The 18,970-nt window shown below is 36.2% G+C and overlaps 1 protein-coding gene across 1 annotated transcript in view; it reads right to left on the bottom strand.

The window, feature by feature from the left end:
* Positions 1 to 1,737: 1,737 nt before the first annotated feature.
* LOC149798670 (uncharacterized) overlaps positions 1,738 to 18,970 on the bottom strand; it is a 52,767-nt gene continuing 35,534 nt past the window's right edge. The window contains exons 7-14 of the mRNA XM_089957279.1: positions 10,319 to 10,404; positions 9,163 to 9,243; positions 8,560 to 8,677; positions 6,478 to 6,825; positions 5,808 to 5,930; positions 5,252 to 5,461; positions 3,217 to 3,316; positions 1,738 to 2,108 (exon numbers count right to left, since the gene is read on the bottom strand). Of these exons, the coding sequence (XP_089813405.1) occupies positions 2,053 to 2,108; positions 3,217 to 3,316; positions 5,252 to 5,461; positions 5,808 to 5,930; positions 6,478 to 6,825; positions 8,560 to 8,677; positions 9,163 to 9,243; positions 10,319 to 10,404 (1,122 nt within the window). The 3' untranslated portion in view covers positions 1,738 to 2,052. The remainder of the gene's footprint in view (positions 2,109 to 3,216; positions 3,317 to 5,251; positions 5,462 to 5,807; positions 5,931 to 6,477; positions 6,826 to 8,559; positions 8,678 to 9,162; positions 9,244 to 10,318; positions 10,405 to 18,970) is intronic.

The raw sequence follows: 18,970 nt of genomic DNA on the forward strand, positions 1-18,970 counted from the left end.
TGTGTAGTGTCTGTGGGGAGATTTCTAATTCATGATTTTTCTTGGAAATTTATATTTTCTGTTCTGCAAATAAGGCATGTGTTGCTATTACTAGTGCAGTGATACGCTGAATGGAAATCTTCTTGTGGAATACTTGTGGACAGTTGAATGGGCCACTCATTTTGGAAAGTGCAGGAGTTGTCATTTGCAACCATGAAGGACGTTTGGGGGTGGCAAGTGGGGCGACCGCTCTTGAGGGGGCCCCGCGCTTCAGGCCTAAGGTCGTCCTTATGAGTTTGCCAAGCTATATTCTCCGGCAAACTGGAAACGCTGATACAGGCCCGGCGCGGTCATGATCGTCCCTAGGCCCTGCGTTCTCCTAACGCCGCCTCTTTTTGCAACTGCATTACAATGTCTGATTTAACAAGGACGTATTGGGGGTGTTTGACAAGATTTAACATGGACGGATTGGGGGTGTTGGACAAGATTTAACCGGAATGTAATGGGGTCGTTTGACAAGATTTAACCGGAATATATTGGGGTGTTTGACAAGATTTAACTGGAATGTAATGAGGGTGTTTGACAAGATTTAACCGGGACGTATTGGGGATGTTTGACAAAGTTTGAAGAACACGGGTCTGGCATACCACATTTCTGGTTGTTGTCGGCTTTACGGTAGCTCTTGAGAGATTTTGGACTTTTGTAGCCATCGATAAAGATACATTGCCAGTGTGCCTGGAGCTCTACCACCATTGCTCGACTTCGCATGCATTTTTCTCTATCATAATGTTTTGTATGGTGTGGCATCTACGTTGGAGTGACGTATAAGTTATAAGTTAAACATTTACTGATTATCATTTTCTTTGTTTTATAATTTCCGTTCATTTTAGCAGGTAATTAGCTGTCCTATAATCTTACCGCTTGCTAAATATTACCTTTAAATATTACAGTTATACATTAATTAAATATTACAGTTATATATTAATTAAATATTACAGTTTCGTTTGGTCTGTAATTCAAATTATATTGATAATATCACTATTAATTAAAAGAAACCAGCAGGAAATTAATGCTCCTAAATAAAAAAGCAATGAGTGACATTTGTTAGGATGAGTCAAGAATTTATCAACCGCAAAAAAATGATATTTAGTCTAATGGCATCGCTGAATGTCACATTTCTCTGAGGTTGAAAAGCCCTTGTTATCAACCCATCAAACGTCATTAATTGTACAATATAATACAATGTATTATTCTCGGAATGCATCAATGTTTGTCAGTGCAGCAGTAATTGTTTCATATCCTACAATGTATTTATTATTCAGTACATATTGTTAACACTCTTTTGGACGAAGATTCCTCGATTATGTCTGTCCGTCTGATTAAGTGCGCGTGTTTCAATTTGCACGAGCGCATAAGATCACGCCACTAACAACACAATCAAATCTAGCGAGGCAAATGGGGGAAATTGGAATATTTGCACAGCAGTATGATTTGCTGGGATGGGGCTAACAAAGAGAGTTGGGTTTGCGTGAAGTGATTGACCTGAGTGTTGAGTGGGTGGAGGTCCAAGTTAATAATGTCAAAAAGACCGGAGTTATCTGTAGATTGCTACTTTTCTCATTCCTTTATAAAGACGATGGAACAATCCCTCAGTAAGATTTACAAACATTGACACAAGAAATCAACCAGCATATTGACGTAAAGTTCATTCAGTGTTTGAATAAGACAAAGAAAGAAACAAAGAAACAAAAACCATCATACATTTCTAAAGGAAATATATTTAAAACTTCTGAATCAGTGTATGCCGCTGAGGAAAACAAAGTGAATGTTACGCGTGTATAGAAGTTGAAATTGTTTAAAACGTGTAATACGAACAAAGGATCACAGACAAAATGCTACATAAACAGAGATTGACATTAACATCAAAATATATATACATTTATAATATCTTTTAATGTTGTGCATTTGTATACTGGCTTAGCGGTTTTTCAGTTTTATAAATATTTTAAATTATTGCCTCGTTCTATGCTATAAGAAAGGAACAGCATACGTTTTAAAGTTCTTTTGTTATCCTTAAACTGAACGTCTCCTTACTTGTCTGTCGTTGAAGAAGAATGAAGCGATGAAACCTGAAATGAAAGTAATGAAAATATGTGATTCTTACGCTCTCGAGTCTGATGCTAAGACGTTATATATGCACACTGTACTCAGTAACCATCTCGTTCCTTATTACATGTCAGTTCCAAGGGTTTATCTTTTGGTTCCGGTGTTTGGGTCAGGTCTAACGGACACAATAGGGTGAGCAAGTTCTTAGTTCCGAGTGAAAAATATGCAAATCACCTAACGGTATCACGTGCATGACGAAAGAAAGAAGAGGTCGCTTTACCGCTATGATCAATAGTGTACCCACGGTTCACAGCTATTACAAAGACACTGATATATTGAATCGGGAATGATCTGCAATTGTTCAACGTCTACATGTAGTCAGTAGGCACACGATGTGATTGTTCATGTAGACTATGGACTAAACTTATTGCGACTGAGGGATGAATGATGTTACCCTTATGAAACTCTACATCAGTTACAGGTATCACTGGTCCCTTTGGAATGACAGACTTTACAGCAAAAGAACCCCAAAAGTAGTTATCCATATTGGACATTGTTATTGAGCAATAGTTGATGTTGGATATTAAAGTACCCCTACTGCAGTCAAATAAATAGCAAAATAGTTCTTGTCCGATACCAAAGTAACCTCTTTTAGTGGAATAAAATGCAATAGTTGATGTCCGATACCAAAGTACCCCTATTTCAATAGAATAAAATTGTCTTTGAATTTACACTCCATCTCATCACATCGTGCGAGCACTATTGACTGTCCACTCTATGCATCAGTCTAAATGTGATTAGGTAATGAGCAGGCGTCATACGTCCACAGGAAAAAATATGGAAAGAAAATAAAATATTGTTGTAAATCCAGATCAATGCAGGCAGGCAAACGATGACTATATCAGATAATTGGTTTCTTTTTTTTTTTTTTCTTCTCCATTTCTTTATTCCCCCATGTGTAATAAAAGGCTTTGAAAAGAATTAGATTATCCTCAATGGACTTTATGTCCCCCCCCCTCTCTTTATATATATATATATATATATATATATATATATATATATATATATATATATATATATATATATATATATATATATATATATATATACGTGTGTGTGTATCTTTCTTACCAACGCTAATTATCCCGGCAGATAGCAAGAAAATCCCTTGCCATCCTATCAGATCTTTCAGTGTTGTTCCAAGCACTGCCGTTCCGACTCCGGAAAAAATCTAATTCAATAAAAGAATTTAAAATAAATAAATAAATAAATACTGTCTTCTTTCTTTCTTTAGGGGAAATTCAAGATTAAATCGTCACAAATGTGCTTGTCACGGCAGCGGAGGAAATATATCACACTATTAAAAATAAAATGCATAGCATGGAAATGATGCTCGTCAAATTTTCGATTCTTAATTTCTAAAATGAATTGAATTTTTGCATTTATTTGTACGTATGTACAGAGTTAATGACAAATCCGGAAAAATTAGCACCTGGGACCGTGGCAAGTTTGTATGCATGTAAGCTTAGAGGCTCTATCTTTACAAAAGGGAACCTGGAACTGTGCCAAGACAGCATCATAGAGGGTGAACAGAACTTTTGCAGAAACGTCCTTTTTGGAACAATAATGCTTCCTACGAAAATGAAAATATAAGATCAATAACGTCAAACCTAAGCTTCTAACTAAACGACAGTTTATCTAATTAGGCTAGTTCATTTTTTAAAAGTATGCGCATTTGTTTACCAGCCGGACTGGTCCTATTTGGAGTACAACACATACAATTTCTAGCGTGATAAGATCCACGGGTAGACCTGCAATCTACATGTTAGATTCAACTGCTCCTCAACGTGGATTTGTACGTGAACAATTATAAGTAATTCTTGAAGACACACAATTACCACCGCGATCACTTTTGCAAATTTCAAGTGCTAGCGCCTCGACGTCGATTACATTCGAGACAAGTCAACATTGTATTTTCTCGTGTATGGCCAAGACTGTTGATTCTATCTACGGTAAATTGTCTTGGATTATTAAGAATATTACTCCACAACATTACTGTGTTACACCTTGCACAATGATTATTCTGTCGTTGTTTCAATGTCATGATAAATTCAGCATCGAGATCAAAGTCGTATTGTTTTGTTTGTTTTTTTTGTCACACTGTTTATAACTATTTTTTTTCTTACTTTCAACTTCCTCTTTAATTTTAGTTGATAACGGCTCTGCTTCCTTATATCTCCTTGCAACGTCAACGACAGTTAACGCGTGTTTCTATGTTTATTGACGTCTTCCAATTTTAATAGTATCATGTGGTTAAAAAAAAAATATCTGCTGCAAAAACAACCAAATCCAGCTAGAATATTTTCCAGAGTTAGAAATGAAAACACAGACGTGATTTATGTTACTCAGCGATATACACAGATACCAAAAGTGATTAGAGATAACTGTAATATTTTAGTTGTATTTGATGGAGTTGATAAACATACTCAGCGAAATTTTATCAGACGTGGTGTAGCGAAGATATGGATATAATTAAATTAAAGACGTTCTTTTCGCTAGCACAATCTACCCCACACGGATTTATAACAATACATTTACATGGTCCTTGATCACGATATCGTATAGGTCTTGATAAAATATTTGGTTGAGAGACTGATTTAATTACAGCAGCAGAGAGGGTGCGATCTCAATGAAACATCCGGCTGGTACTTGGACGCGCATACTTTTTAAAAAACACTAACGACAACGATAAAGTAACAAAATGAACTAACCCAACTAGAGAAACTGTCGGTTAGTTAGAAGCTTATGTTTGACGTTATTGAACTTATATTTTCATTTTCGTAGGAAGCTTTATTTTTCCACAAATGGCGTTTCAGCAAAGGGTCTGTGCGCCCTCTCTGCTGCTAAGACTTTTAATAAGTAAACAACTGGAAACATGCTGTGTAAAGGCTTGTTTGATTGCTTGTTAATCATGTTGCTAAAGGATGTTCACACTCACCGCAAGGATATTTTGCATGTCGCAGGATTTTAAATTAGACCCAGTACACCCTCCCCCCCAACATGCACATACTCGCAGCGGGAAGAAGCGAGAGCAGAATAGATCAATATACTCCTGACAAATACGTAATGCTGATATTAGAAACAGAAATTAACATTTCAAACCTACCATGATGATTGACACAAGCCCGAAGTTTATCCCCATATTGTCGGCGCCATAAATGTTCGAAAGAGATGCTGGAAGTACGATCCTTAATCCGCAGAATGAGAAATAGACGGCACACACCCAAACAAAGAAGAACGCTTTGCCACAAAATTCTGACGCAATTAAGGTGCCAGTGAAACTAGCAAATAATCCTGTCACACACAGCATTGCAACCTGAAATGCAACAGAAAGGAAACACTATCATACATGGATGCCATTTTTCTACTGCTTCTTTCTGTTTCCTGGTTCTGCAATTGACTTACTGTTTAAACTGTCTGCCCCAATTTTTAGACAATGTCAGTCTTGTTCTCTTATGCGATAGTGATGCCACAATCCTTCATGCACCATATAGGTAGAGACCAACTAAAGAATGATATACTGCGATGCTAACTGACTGCACACACACACACACACACACACACACACACACATATATATATATATATATATATATATATATATATATATATATATATATATATATATATTTACAAAGAGAGAGAGAGAGAGAACACTCTACCTTGAAGGTGAATCGGTCCATCAAGGCTCCCCAGCAAGGGCGACCAATGCAGTTAAAAATGGACGAACATGATCCAACAAGGGCTAGAAAATGGTCGTCCTGGATAAATGTTTGTCCATACGACTGCAAAATTCCAAAATGAAATGTGGACAATTTTCTGAGAAGACAACTACGAAGAATTCTGCAGATTATATAATATCTGGTTTCGCAAAACAATATGGATAAAAGCATGGTATGGAGTCGACCTTTATTTAAAATATTTATTGCCAAGTGCAGATAAATATTGCATAAGATAAGAGTTACCTATTATTGTCTTTTCGTAAAAGGTAAAACTTTTCATAAGCTGTCAGCAAATATGGTTTGGAATTACTTATTTTATAGTCATACGGATAGAAAAGACCTGGACAATAAATTTTGATGATCTAGTGTTATTCATTAACTCAAGCGGATGAAGTAATACGTACAAGATATTTAAATCACTCTGTACTACCCATTTTACCGTTTGAAAGATCACTCTTCACACTGCCCACGTTTGTACCGTTTAAAAGATACCCTACACTACCATTTTTGCCTTGGAGGCTGGTACACCTATATAAACCGACTGATTTTTTTAGTGAAGCGAAAAATGACTTTAATGGTACAATGTATATTTCAAAATATATTTTAGTACCTTGTAGAGAGTGGTAACAAATCCCATCCCACAGTCCATACAGAATAGGACTATCAACCATATGTAGAAGTTCCTAGATTTAAGGGTGATCATTATAATCTGCCACACAGTCTGTTTAGAACTGATTCCCCTTGTGATGGGCTCACGTTTTGTTTGTTCCTTTTTTTCATTGGACATGGTACACTCTTTCAGATTTCCGTTTGCAACTATCGCATCCCGTTTTTCAACGTCCTGTGACTTTATATATTCCTCAACAGCCGAACCGTTTATCGCTATCGTATCCACGTGGTCTTTACTAATAGAACCATTTAGATCCTCAATATTTGGTTTGGAAGCATCATTTACAACCTAGGATTAAAAATAAATAGATCGTGAAAAAAAATATCGACAATGTTACTTCTCAGTTTAATTGTTAAATTACAATGACTTTCAAAAATAAGCCAATATTTATTTCGATATACTTATGGAAACGACGACAACCACCCAAAAATTAAAACAAACAAACAACCAGTGAATGTTTATTGATGCTCAACATACGCATTGGTTACGCGATTTTGGCAAATGGGATGCCATAGACATTTTACGATGGGTCTACAAAACGGTAACAGAAGAGAAATCGAGTTATTAGTCCTCCACCCTACGATATCACTGACATTGCAAGATATTTTACTGTGAAACTTATCTATAGCATCACAGCGGCTTTCGTTCCGAATTTGATTTGATAAGTTTCACCAAGGTCACATATACGTCTCTTTCTCAAACACCCCGTCTTATTTTGTTAAAGTTTGTATTATCTGTTCAGATCCATGCAGCCAATAATTTTCAGCTGCACCCGTGTTTAAACTCATCTCCTCTTCAAATCAACAAAGTCTTCATTTGTTCAAGTACGTTGAACAATGCAGTCATATTGAAACGGAAGACAATATTTTCGCATTTTGTCATAAGTTCTTGCCCATGCAAGGTTGGAAGCGCATACATTATCTGTACTTAAAGATCTTTTTTCAATGGAAATACACGCCATATTGTAGGAACATTTACAAACTGTTTGGAATGTAAATCTGATTGGCTCCTAATTATTTTCTGCTACCGAAGGAACGCTGACATTATTTCATCTACCGAATGAAAATCTACTTTAAAGTGCCAACACATTCTAACAGTCCAGCCTAAATTTACCCTGTAATATTGCAACTTTTTATTTTCTGGATCATATTAGCATTTTTAGAAGGAGTTTTGAGGAACTGACACCTGCAGAATGTTGTCAGAATATATCAAGCAGAAGGTTGGGACACCATTATGGTGTATTTCTGGATTTAATTTGTAGATGAATGATTATGGTCAATATAGTGTATGTGTTTCTTCTTTCTCGCAAAGATTTCTTTCTTTCTTTCTTTATTTGTAGAATGGTAAAATAAATGAATTATGTCAAGATTCAAGGCCCGTCATTGCATTGTATCACATTTATCTATTTCGAAAAAATATGCCCTCTCTCTCTCTCTCTCTCTCTCTCTCTCCTAATGCAATGTAGATTCTTTACTCACGCTGATTCATCTATTTGTCTTTTCGTAATTTAATATGCTCTTTCGTTCTTCATATATAGCATGCAACGATAAGTACGAACAATTCATAATATCTACCTTTCATTTCACTGGTTAAATGATTCAGTTTTAAAAATGATCTGTCATATGTATCTAATTATTTGACTGGTTATAGGAGACATCGTCTGCGGTCATTGCTCAATATTGCATTTGGTAATTCCCAATCGTGCAATATCACTTACTAGTACCCACGGCATAACCGTGGGTTACAAAATTGTAGAAAACGGGAAAAATCCAAGTTAATGCTGCCTTTGTACAATACATTACTTACAATTAAAAAGCGCTTTTGTAATTATCATATTATTTTATGAAAACCCTATTCTTTTTTAACTAGTGTGATTCATTAGAAGTATGCAATATTAGTGCTCATTTTTTAAATGGAGTACCGTTCCCATTTTCAGTGAGAACATTCTTACTTCTTGCTCAAAACTGTTTGATACATATCATTGAATTTCAATTTTTTTCTTTAAACATGCCTTTCTGCTACCTGATCAGGAGGGGACGTAATCATGATAATTCCGATTATCTGCATGGCCGTGTAGGTGGCGCCAAGAATCAAGAAGGTTGTGGGTACACGGTCTAGAAGTTCATCGTCTGAAAAATATCTGCAATAGAGAAACTACCTTGATTAATGACCCCTGCATATTCCTGCAAGTTTTGTGTGTCACATGAAACAGATAACAGAAGTAATAATTTTGACATTAATTTAAATGCAGTAGACCAAAATGCTTCCAGAGATTGTCACTCACTTTGCTCCAAACATCAATGCATGAATATATTATATACTCTGTTTTCATGCAGAGATATTCCTCAGTGGTTCGATTTTGTTTCTTTTTGTCTGTAGGGTACTTGCATAGCTTACTAAAGACATGAACAATACTAGACTAAGCATTTATAGTGTTGTAATTGTCAATTAATAACCACTTTTCATGACGATACATTATGGCATCCTAAAAAGGAAGCGGTTCTTAATAATGTTGCATCTTCTGTCTGTCATAATCTCGTAGTTTTGCAAACATGATCTCTGTTTGTTTCTTTCTGTTAATGTTATACTATACCACTGCCCAGCCTACCATCATTAATGACTTACCTGTCTGATCCCTCGATGATGTCAGGTACCTTGTTTTCGGGATTGATGTATTGCGTAATGACCTGGATTATTTGGCATCCACTGAAATTTGGAAAATATGTAATTACATGACATCCAAAAGTAAGTACACATGTCCATGCGTCATAATAGGGCATGTCCATACTGAAATAAGGAATATTAAATATGCGTGAAATTCGCGAGATGTTGTGAAATTTAAAAATTGGAGCAAAATTTTACTTTGAAGCGAGAGAGAGAGAGAGAGGGACCCAGTTATCAATTTGTTCACATCAATATCCTTCCATCAACGATTTTCAAGCGGTGTTTCAGTAAGTACTTCTCTATTCATCACGTGACTCGTTCGAAACGGTTATGCCGGTATAAAGCAATACCAGCATTGTCTACACTCTAAAGGCAAAGACGTTACTGCTCTGATAGTCACGGGTCCTGAGACTACGTCTGATGTCAGATTAGCACAGTAGAGAGGAAAATTAACACTGCAACACTCTATACTCTCTGAATAAGGACACATTCTCTACAAGATTCCATAGACAAGGGCATACAAAACTGATAATAAAAGACAATAAGAAGTTCCTGTTTTCCTTAATATTTCAATATGGGCAGTTTAGATCATATAGAACTTTTCGACATGAATGGTTAGCAATTCTCCATAATAAAATTAGACTGGGGTTTGTATGAACCAACTAATGAATTTGTATGGCCCAACTAAGTTAATTATTTCAATACAAGGCCGTGTTCATGCCCTCTGTCAAAAAATACCATTTGAAATAGTTCCGTCTTTATTATTGCTTATTTTTTCAACCTCTGGCAATCAGAAATGACGTGTCTTTTCTTTTTCAATAAGTAAACACAGGAAGCGGTATGGATTTCTGATCAGTCTTATCAGAAGTTTGACTTCTAAAGGTTGTGAGAGATTGAAATTGTCGCGGAATTGTGTAAATTCTTTTTTTTAAATTAAATACCTGTACTCTGGTTTCGCTTTTTGTGTACAAAGATACCCGAGGGTGATTTATGTATATTGTGTTGTATTTCGAAATAATGTGTTCGGTTCATCCTATGCCGCACGTGCAAAGTACTCTCGATGGGAAGAACCGAATGCCTTCAGTGCACAGACTATATCTGTGTATAAACACCTCACCGTAGATAAAACTTTTTACATTTACGGATAGTCTTGTCAGTCAGAAGTCTCTTTAAGGACTTGCACATCTTCAGCTGTAGATTTAGCTGTAAGTTTAGTAATTTCTTGTGTATAATATATAACTATTGTACTACCACTTTTATTTTTATAGTTTGCTATGTAGCTTTGGTTTACGCAGCATAATGGACATATTTCTATTCTTGTTTGCGACAGCATTAGCTGTAATGCTAATTCCCATTGTCGCTAGGGTATCCCACTTCACTACTTACGTGCTCGTACGTGTGTTTTTACTAGTCTTTGTCCTTATAAAACTCTCTTTTTCCCTTTCAAATTGATTTTACCTACCTACTACCTACCTACAGTAGAGCGTATTCAGGTCCGCGATTTATCCTCTTGTAAAAATTGACAATGAAATACAAAAAATAGGGTCTTATAAATATGGACATAAAATTAGCCTACTCAGCGACACTATAGGGACACTTTATAGATAAAAATTGTAGGGACATTAAAGCTATGCAAACTTTTTAATCCGCATAGGTATGGCATACCTATTCATATGTCTTTTAATACACAAATATTCCAAAGCGTAATGGATCACATAGACTAGCTCAGCTGAATACTCGATTCTATAAATAACGTATGTATAATTAACAACGAGATCTCCTGTTCGGTTCCGCCAGGTGAGGATATCCTGTGTAAGTTCATTCCAAGACTTGGGATCAGTTTTGAAATGTTTCAATGACGATTTGAGGGAATATTTGAAAAGTTACTTATGACCACCCTGAGGCCAAACCCCTTCCTTCAATTCATGATAGAACATCTTCTTTAGTAGTTGCTCTTCCGATATCCTGGACTGCCCATCTCAGCTGTCAGCAGTGTTCTTGCGAGAATCTCTGTGTGTTGGACCCTGTCCTATCATCTTATTCTCATCTTTTTCTCTGATAATCCATGTAAAAGTGGTTCAGTTTCTTGGCAGGACTTCTGTATACCGTCTAGGATTCGCAAGCCTATAGCAGGGTCGCCAACATATTGATTTTTAAGACCTTATGTTTTGTTATAGACTGATATCTCTGTACTCATTCATTTAGTCTGCCTAATCCCAGACTTGCGTTAGCAATTCAGCCACTGGTGTTATCATCGATATGGATTGCACGAGAGAGTGTGTTGCCGCTATATACGAATTAATCCATTGCCACGCGGGTTTGTCCATTTACTGTGATGGTTGGTTGAACGTAAAGTGTTCCTGGTCTATATTTGTGTATCACATTAATATTTGTGATGCAAATTGTGAGACCAAAAGTATCACAAGCTGAAGAGAAATGGTCCGTTCTGTGTTGCTTGTCAGACTCGGATTCACGTTCATGAAAGAGCCATCAGCAACTATGAGATAATTAACATCCACTTCCTGTGACTTATTCTTCGCCTATAGTCTTCTCAGTTTGAACATCTTGCCGTCAGTCCAGTCTCTGATATTAATCCCAGTGTCACAGTGGTATCATTACAATTTCTCAATACTTGCCGAGCCTCTGACAAATTTGTCGTGTAAGAAACCCAAATGTCGTTGGTCTGACCAGTGTCAGGAATATTTCGACCAAGTAAAGGCCACACTTACACTTCAGCCAATTATTCAAAATGTCTTTTGATGCAGTAGAGGTTGTTGTTGTTGTTGTTGTTGTAGGGTTTAACGCCATTTTTCAGCACACGATAGTCTATACATGGAGGCCAGTATTAATGCTGGAGGAAGAACCTGGGAAAACCCCGGAAAGAACCACCGACCCACGAGAAGCTACTGGCAAGCTTTCTCACATACCCACATTGGATGAATCCGAGACTCGAACCCACACAGACAGAGGTGAGATGGCAGTGATCCGTAACGGAGAGCGCTTTAGACCACTCGGCCACTCGGGGACCCACTAAAGGTTGATAGAGTATTGATTCAAGAAGGTGAAATTGATGTGGATTATCCATTGTGTTAGTTTTCTAAACAAAACCTAAACAAGTACTAGAGAAATTATTCCCCAGTCGAAAATGAATATTTGGCTTGGTAATTGTCTTGCAACATTTGAAGTGTTACTGTACCAGTAGGATGATAATAGTGCTGTAGTATCATAATGGGGCTCTTGCTCCATTATATCGGTCTGTAACCCGACACAAGTTACAGTATCTTTCTTCCATGACTTCACAAGAAAATTAAATACTATGTGCAACCAGTCGATGTTTAATCCACAAAAGTAGTCAAACGCATCCATGTCCTTGAATCTGTATCCGGTATCATGTATCAGTGACGAACTGTCAGCATTGCATCGTTCACTACTTAAGCTATATGTTTGGTTACATTATCAAGAACTGATGCAGATTTAATCAGAACGGGCGATCTTACGTGCATTTAAATTCAGAGAGAGATAAGCTATTTTGATTTAATCTGCACCGGGTTAGAACAGAGCTGGAAATATCCGGTCAGCCTATAATTACCATCTGTACTTATCATTACACAAATCGTAAGCAGTAATGGCATGCTTTACGATGTTAGTTAAATGCTTTCCAAACGATTTGTTAACGTAGAATAAGTGGTTTTCATTTACACTCTCAGCACAGCCCATAGTCGTGAAAATTAACGCGTCTTACTCTCAAACAGAAGATCGCTGGTTCGAATCCACGATTCGGACCAATTTGTTCTGATTAAGTAAGGAAACTACCAGCCTAGTTGGAAATAACACAGAAAATGAAAGCCATTTCACGATTGTAAGGTCGGCCCAAGTACGTGTCGCAAATAGTCTTTGAATGGCGTCTGAAATTGATATTAATCGACAGTAAAACCTCTCAAGGGTCATGGTTATGCTTATGAAATAGTACAACAGCATAGAAGAAAAAATGACCACGTCTTATGCGAAAGCCAACATACTTAAATTATTGAGACCCATACTTACACTTAATCCACCATGGGTCACTAATCCACCATCGGTTGTTTATACAAATACAAAGAGGCGAATGAAAAGGTGACATACTTAATATATTAGACGAGTTTGTACACAATCTTTGTCGTATTGAGGATGAAAAATAAATGTCGCCATATTAAGGATAAACAAAAACGGCATGCATCTGATATTGCTACTGAAGCTATGTTCTGCAATCGCAAGCACCTGAACTCAAATTTTATAGGCGTGCGGTCAGTTAGAAAATTATCCTATCCACATAGAAGCCAGGGAAAGAAGCTCAATAACTGTTAACAAATATGAATGATGGAATCACATCAGTGTTATAACACTTTCACCAATCGGAGGTTAATGCACGTCTGATTATGCTACAAGAACAGATTTTGAACTACTACACCGTGGATTCACAGCGATGTTCGTACAATTATAAACCATAATGACACCAGTGTCAGCAGTGATGAAACTGACAAAAGGGATTGAAATGATTATTGAGACCTTGAAGAAATACATCAATGTTGGACCGGGATGAATTATCGAAAGACGTGACGAAGCCAAGGTACACATTTTTCCATATCAACCGTTGTGTGGATCAAGTTACATGCCAACACCAGAATGGGTCCTGTCAAGGTCAGTAATAAACGTAAAGAATTTTGACAACCGCTGCTTTGAATTGGTGATTTTGCCGGCGTTATATCCAGCTAGTGATCACAATGACCTGGCTTGAACATACCGACAGCGTCAGGGTGAACTCAGTTATTGTAATATCGAATTCTCTTAACAAATTTGGAAGACTTAACCGTAGTATCGCTGTTAATGTGTTTACTTACGATAAAGACTTTTTGCCCCTTGCACTACTTGTACATGGACAACATAGACAAATCCAGTTGACCTGCTGCTGCTTTGTGAACTGAACAAATCAGAGTCGGTATGACACTAAGTGTGGATTTAGACTCATGCTTGGTTGCTTAAATAACACAGCAAGCATATCCATGCTGGCTTTGCATGCATACATTATTATCAAATATCCAGCTCACCGACAATGACTTTTATTGTGATGGTATCAGAGAAAAACCTCAGCGGACAATAATTCCATAACCAGGTACTAACATTCTCAAATTTACTGCGATTCAAAGAAAGATTAAAGTTTCTTATATCATCTACGCGGACTATGGATGTTTCATCGTTCCAGAAGAAAACTCTGCATCATAGACCCGGATAACTCATCCAGCTCCGCGTCCACCGAGCATAACACAAGTCGCTGACTAACAACCATGAAGATCTTATTACATGGCGGTTAAGCCTGACGGGCAAATTGAGCCGCCAATGGTAATATCGTGGCAAAGACTCGATTCTGGTGCTTCGTAAATCTCTCGAGGTTACAGCAAAATGAATTTGACAACAGCTCTGTTCACCAGCAATCATGATTATGACCAGCTATAATATTCGTAAGTTTTCTGCAGCCACTCATTCCTGGATTTGTGAAGAAGCTTTTACTTCCACTGATGCAAAATCAGTGATTACTGGCACACATGACTGGCGCGTACTAAAGACGTGCACATACGCATGCAATCTCCAGGCGATAATTTACTCCCCCCACCCCCCACCCCAAAAAAACATTTATGTCGTTTTTCTTAACTTTACTGGGTAGGTATTATAGAAATTGAATAATGCAAGATTAATTATTATAATGTTATATATATATATATATATATATATATATATATATATATATATATATATATATATATATATATATATATATATATATATATATATACATACATACATACATACATACATATGAAGAAATTCTATTCTCGTGCAGGTTAGAGAGTTTTTAACTCTTGCTATACGGAAAGTAGAACCCGTGATCCGCGGTTACAGCAGTCATCGTCTTGCATGCACACACCAAACTATTCCCTCTGTACGTACAACCAAACACGATGCAACAAAGTCTCCGGTGTACCTATTCGTGTGTAGCCGCCTCCCGTATATCGACTTAGAACTTAATGCTGATTTATGTACACAGTCTCGTCAGATTCCGGGGTCAGAAATCAATGTATATAGAGATTAAAACATAAATGCAAATATACGCTAAAGGGTATAGAAAGTTCTTTCCCTTGACCCTATTGGAAAATGCTTGATAACATTAACATAAATTTCAAATTCGATGTACGAAATAAGAAAAAATTGATAAACGATTTTAGAACGGGTAAAATACATATCTATTTGATCCTGCCATCAGCTCAACAAATGTGTGTAACGAAAATCAAAGATCACGCAGAAAATCTAAATATTCGGACCTAATTCCACTCTGAAAACTAAGGACAGGCACCGTGTGTGACGAAAACTTAGCGCCATTTTCAAATATATAATACAAATTATATTTAACTAATGAAAGAGGGTGATACATAAATATGTCAAGAGCACCGTATAGCGTGATAATGGACAAGAGTCAAAATAATAATAATAATAATAATAATAATAATGGTGATAATAATAATAATAATAATAATAATAATAATAATAATATTAATACACGTAACGGAGTTAGACGTGAAAATAGTATCGCAACAATTGCGTACGTTTGAGAAACTGGTTCCTGGTTGTAGTTTTGATAAGACTGTATAAGGAAGGTTAGGCGGCTTTATTTAGGCCAAAATGTTAAGGAGTTTTCATTTGTATTATCCAATATATGCGTTCTATATCGGTCCATCCCAGATTAGAATCGGTCAGTATATTTTGAGTGTTTGGCAAAGTTCGTGTTGATTTTGTTTCAAATATAGCTCTTCTGGTTATTGGTTCATTTACTAGAATCACAGATGTTTATTTGCTGTTTTTGGCTCTCAGGGAATCAGTTCAGGGATCTTTAGGATTCGCTCCGTTTGAACTACTTTTGGACATACTATCCGATGACCATGTAGACTTGTATGGAAACCGGATAATATTCTCCGCATGTGTACTGAGTTTAGAAAGGAAAACATTGTGACCAAAACAGATTCATTTCCAATGCCAAGAATCGGTGACTGACGGAAAGGGCAAAAAATATTTTGACATTCGTGACTCCAGATGGACCTTATCGATATAAATTGATGCCGTTTGGGATGAAAGGTTTTACTTTGTACTTGTGATCGTTAATGAGCATGATTACATCTGGTCGAGATAATTGCGATGCTTACATCGATGATGCCTTCATCTACAACGACTCATGGAAAGATCACCTACAAACAATTCGGAAATTTTTTGACAGGCTTACTGATGCAAATTTGACAATTAATTTATCCAAAAGTGAGTTTGTCGTGCTTGTATTACATTCCTATGATATATTGTGGGACATGGACAAGTTAAACCTATCTCTGAATTACCTGTGCCTCAGTAAAAAAGCAACTGATGCGATTGTTGGGTACGGCTGGATACTATCGGGAATGTTATTTCAATTTTTGCATACTTGCTGAATCCCTGACAAATCTGTTGAGCATGAAACCCAAGTTTCATTGCTCTGAAAAATGTCAGGATTCTCTTGTTAAGTTAAAGGTGCTTAAGAGTGTACCAGTTCTTTCAGATCCAAATTTCAATCATTTAAAATGTCTTTTGATGCATGTGATGTTGTGTTTGGCACATTATTGATTCAGGAAGAAAATAATGGTGTAGATCATCCAGTGAGCTATTTCGCTAATCAGTTAAATAAGCAGCAGAGAAATTATTCCACAATCGAGAAGGGAATATTAAGTTTCGATATTGGCATAGCGACACTTTGAAGTGTTTATTATTATTGTATTTAGTGATCACAACTCCGCAATATGAAAAACGGAAATCAGATATTATTACGGTAGAGTTTGATATATTTGAAATACAATATTGACATTAGGCACGTTAAGGGAAAAGACAGCTTAATAGCAGATGCACTTCTGAGTGTAAAGTAATATTGTATTTTTCATGTGTTTTTTGTGTCAATCATAGGATTTGATCTTATATGATTCATTTTTATCACATGTATATTTAACTAATAGTAAAAAGAAAGCTTTATTTCCTAAATCTTTCTGTCCTTTATGAGGGCATTTGTTTTGTATATTTTATTTGCATATTTAGTTAGGGTTTTTTTGTAGTGTTGTTTATATTTCGTTGTATACTATTGTAATGCAACATTGTCGGACTTAACCTTTTCCAAAATCAAGTTTATTTTCTACTTGACCTGAATCATTGATATTGTTTATTCTGTAAACAATAATGCATCGCTAAACTATTTTATATATGTATGGGTTTAATAGTATTATCGTTATTCATAGAAACATGTTTGTTTGGGTCTGGGTCTAGGTTATTGGAATTTCCCTGGCGTATTTAAAATAGTCCAGGCTATATTATAATGTAATTTTGGTAATATACTTTACAATATAACTAAGATTTCATTTTGTAAACATTAAGAACTTTCTAGAAGGTTAGGTATAGTTTTATGGAAAATGCTAATTGTGACCTGAGGTCAAGTCGTGAACTATATAATCTTGGTGCTGGAAAATTATTAATTGGTGCTTTCAGATCTAGTTGAATAAATTTGTATTATTGTTGTTTCCAGTAGTTCAACTGGGCAAGAATTTATTTCATCAAATTATTAAATTCAGGTTAAGTTTTGTCTAGAATTAAAGAGCGTGCATTAAAATTATATTTTTGGACAGAGACTGTCAGTGGGATTTATAGTGCATTCAAAACTGAAATTATATTAATGTGATTCAACGAAGGACTATTAGTACATCAACACGTTTCACGCGGCCAAAGGCACACCAACACCTTCAGCGCTGGACTTAATTTTGGATTTCCACTATAGTTTATTCAGAAATTTTATTATTTGGACTTGTGTCTATATTTCTTGATTATGTTCTTATTTTCATTTTCATTTTGTAATTTAGGGAAACAAATTATCTGTTGAATTTTACAAAGGGAGTTGCGTTTCACTTCTTTACTTATTCTAAAAGTGTAGACACGTAACACCTTAATCACTGGGATTTATTTGAGTAATTCTATGATTTGAGATTAATTCACAAAACAGTAAGTTATTTTTACATTTCCACTTTGTGTTCTAGAGAACAAAATTATTTTGTGACTTTTTCAAACCTTGTTGGTTTTTGCAAGTTTCTATTACCTTTTTTTAAGATCTAGATTTGGTGTTTGAAGCGAGAGACAGACAGACAGACAGAGACGGAGAGAGACAGAGAGAGACAGACAGAGAGAGAGAGAGAAACCAAATGCGAAAGCAACGTGAAACAGAAGAGAGAAAAGTAAAGAGAGAAAGAGAAAAGGAAGAATGGGAATTTAAATTTAAATTAAAGAATTAGAACTGGCCAGTGGAAAAAACTCCGCCACTTTACACACAAATTCAGGTTTAGATGTCATTATCCTGACATCAGGCTGAGCGCATAAGTCTTTGGTATGATTCGGCCCAAGTTCGAACATGCGACCTCCCACATCCGAGGCGGACGCTCTAACCACTAGGCCACCAGAGTGGTTATATTGGTAACTAAAAGTGTGTGTGTGTATATATAGCCTCTACTTAATGTAAACTAGCTCCTAAGATTTTGAGATGTAAGTGTTCTCATGCTGTTTTAAGTTATGGAAAAGAACACACGAAAATTACTGCGCAGGTTCTCAGGTTGATGGTACTCTCTGTAATTGGTCCTCACAATGACTTCTGCATAATGATAGTAAAGTAAGAATAGTCTTTATATTG

The sequence above is a fragment of the Sinohyriopsis cumingii genome, chromosome 5 (genome assembly GCF_028554795.1).
Source record: "Sinohyriopsis cumingii isolate HCF-2022 chromosome 5, ASM2855479v2, whole genome shotgun sequence".
Classification (NCBI taxonomy): Eukaryota; Metazoa; Mollusca; class Bivalvia; order Unionida; family Unionidae; genus Sinohyriopsis; species Sinohyriopsis cumingii.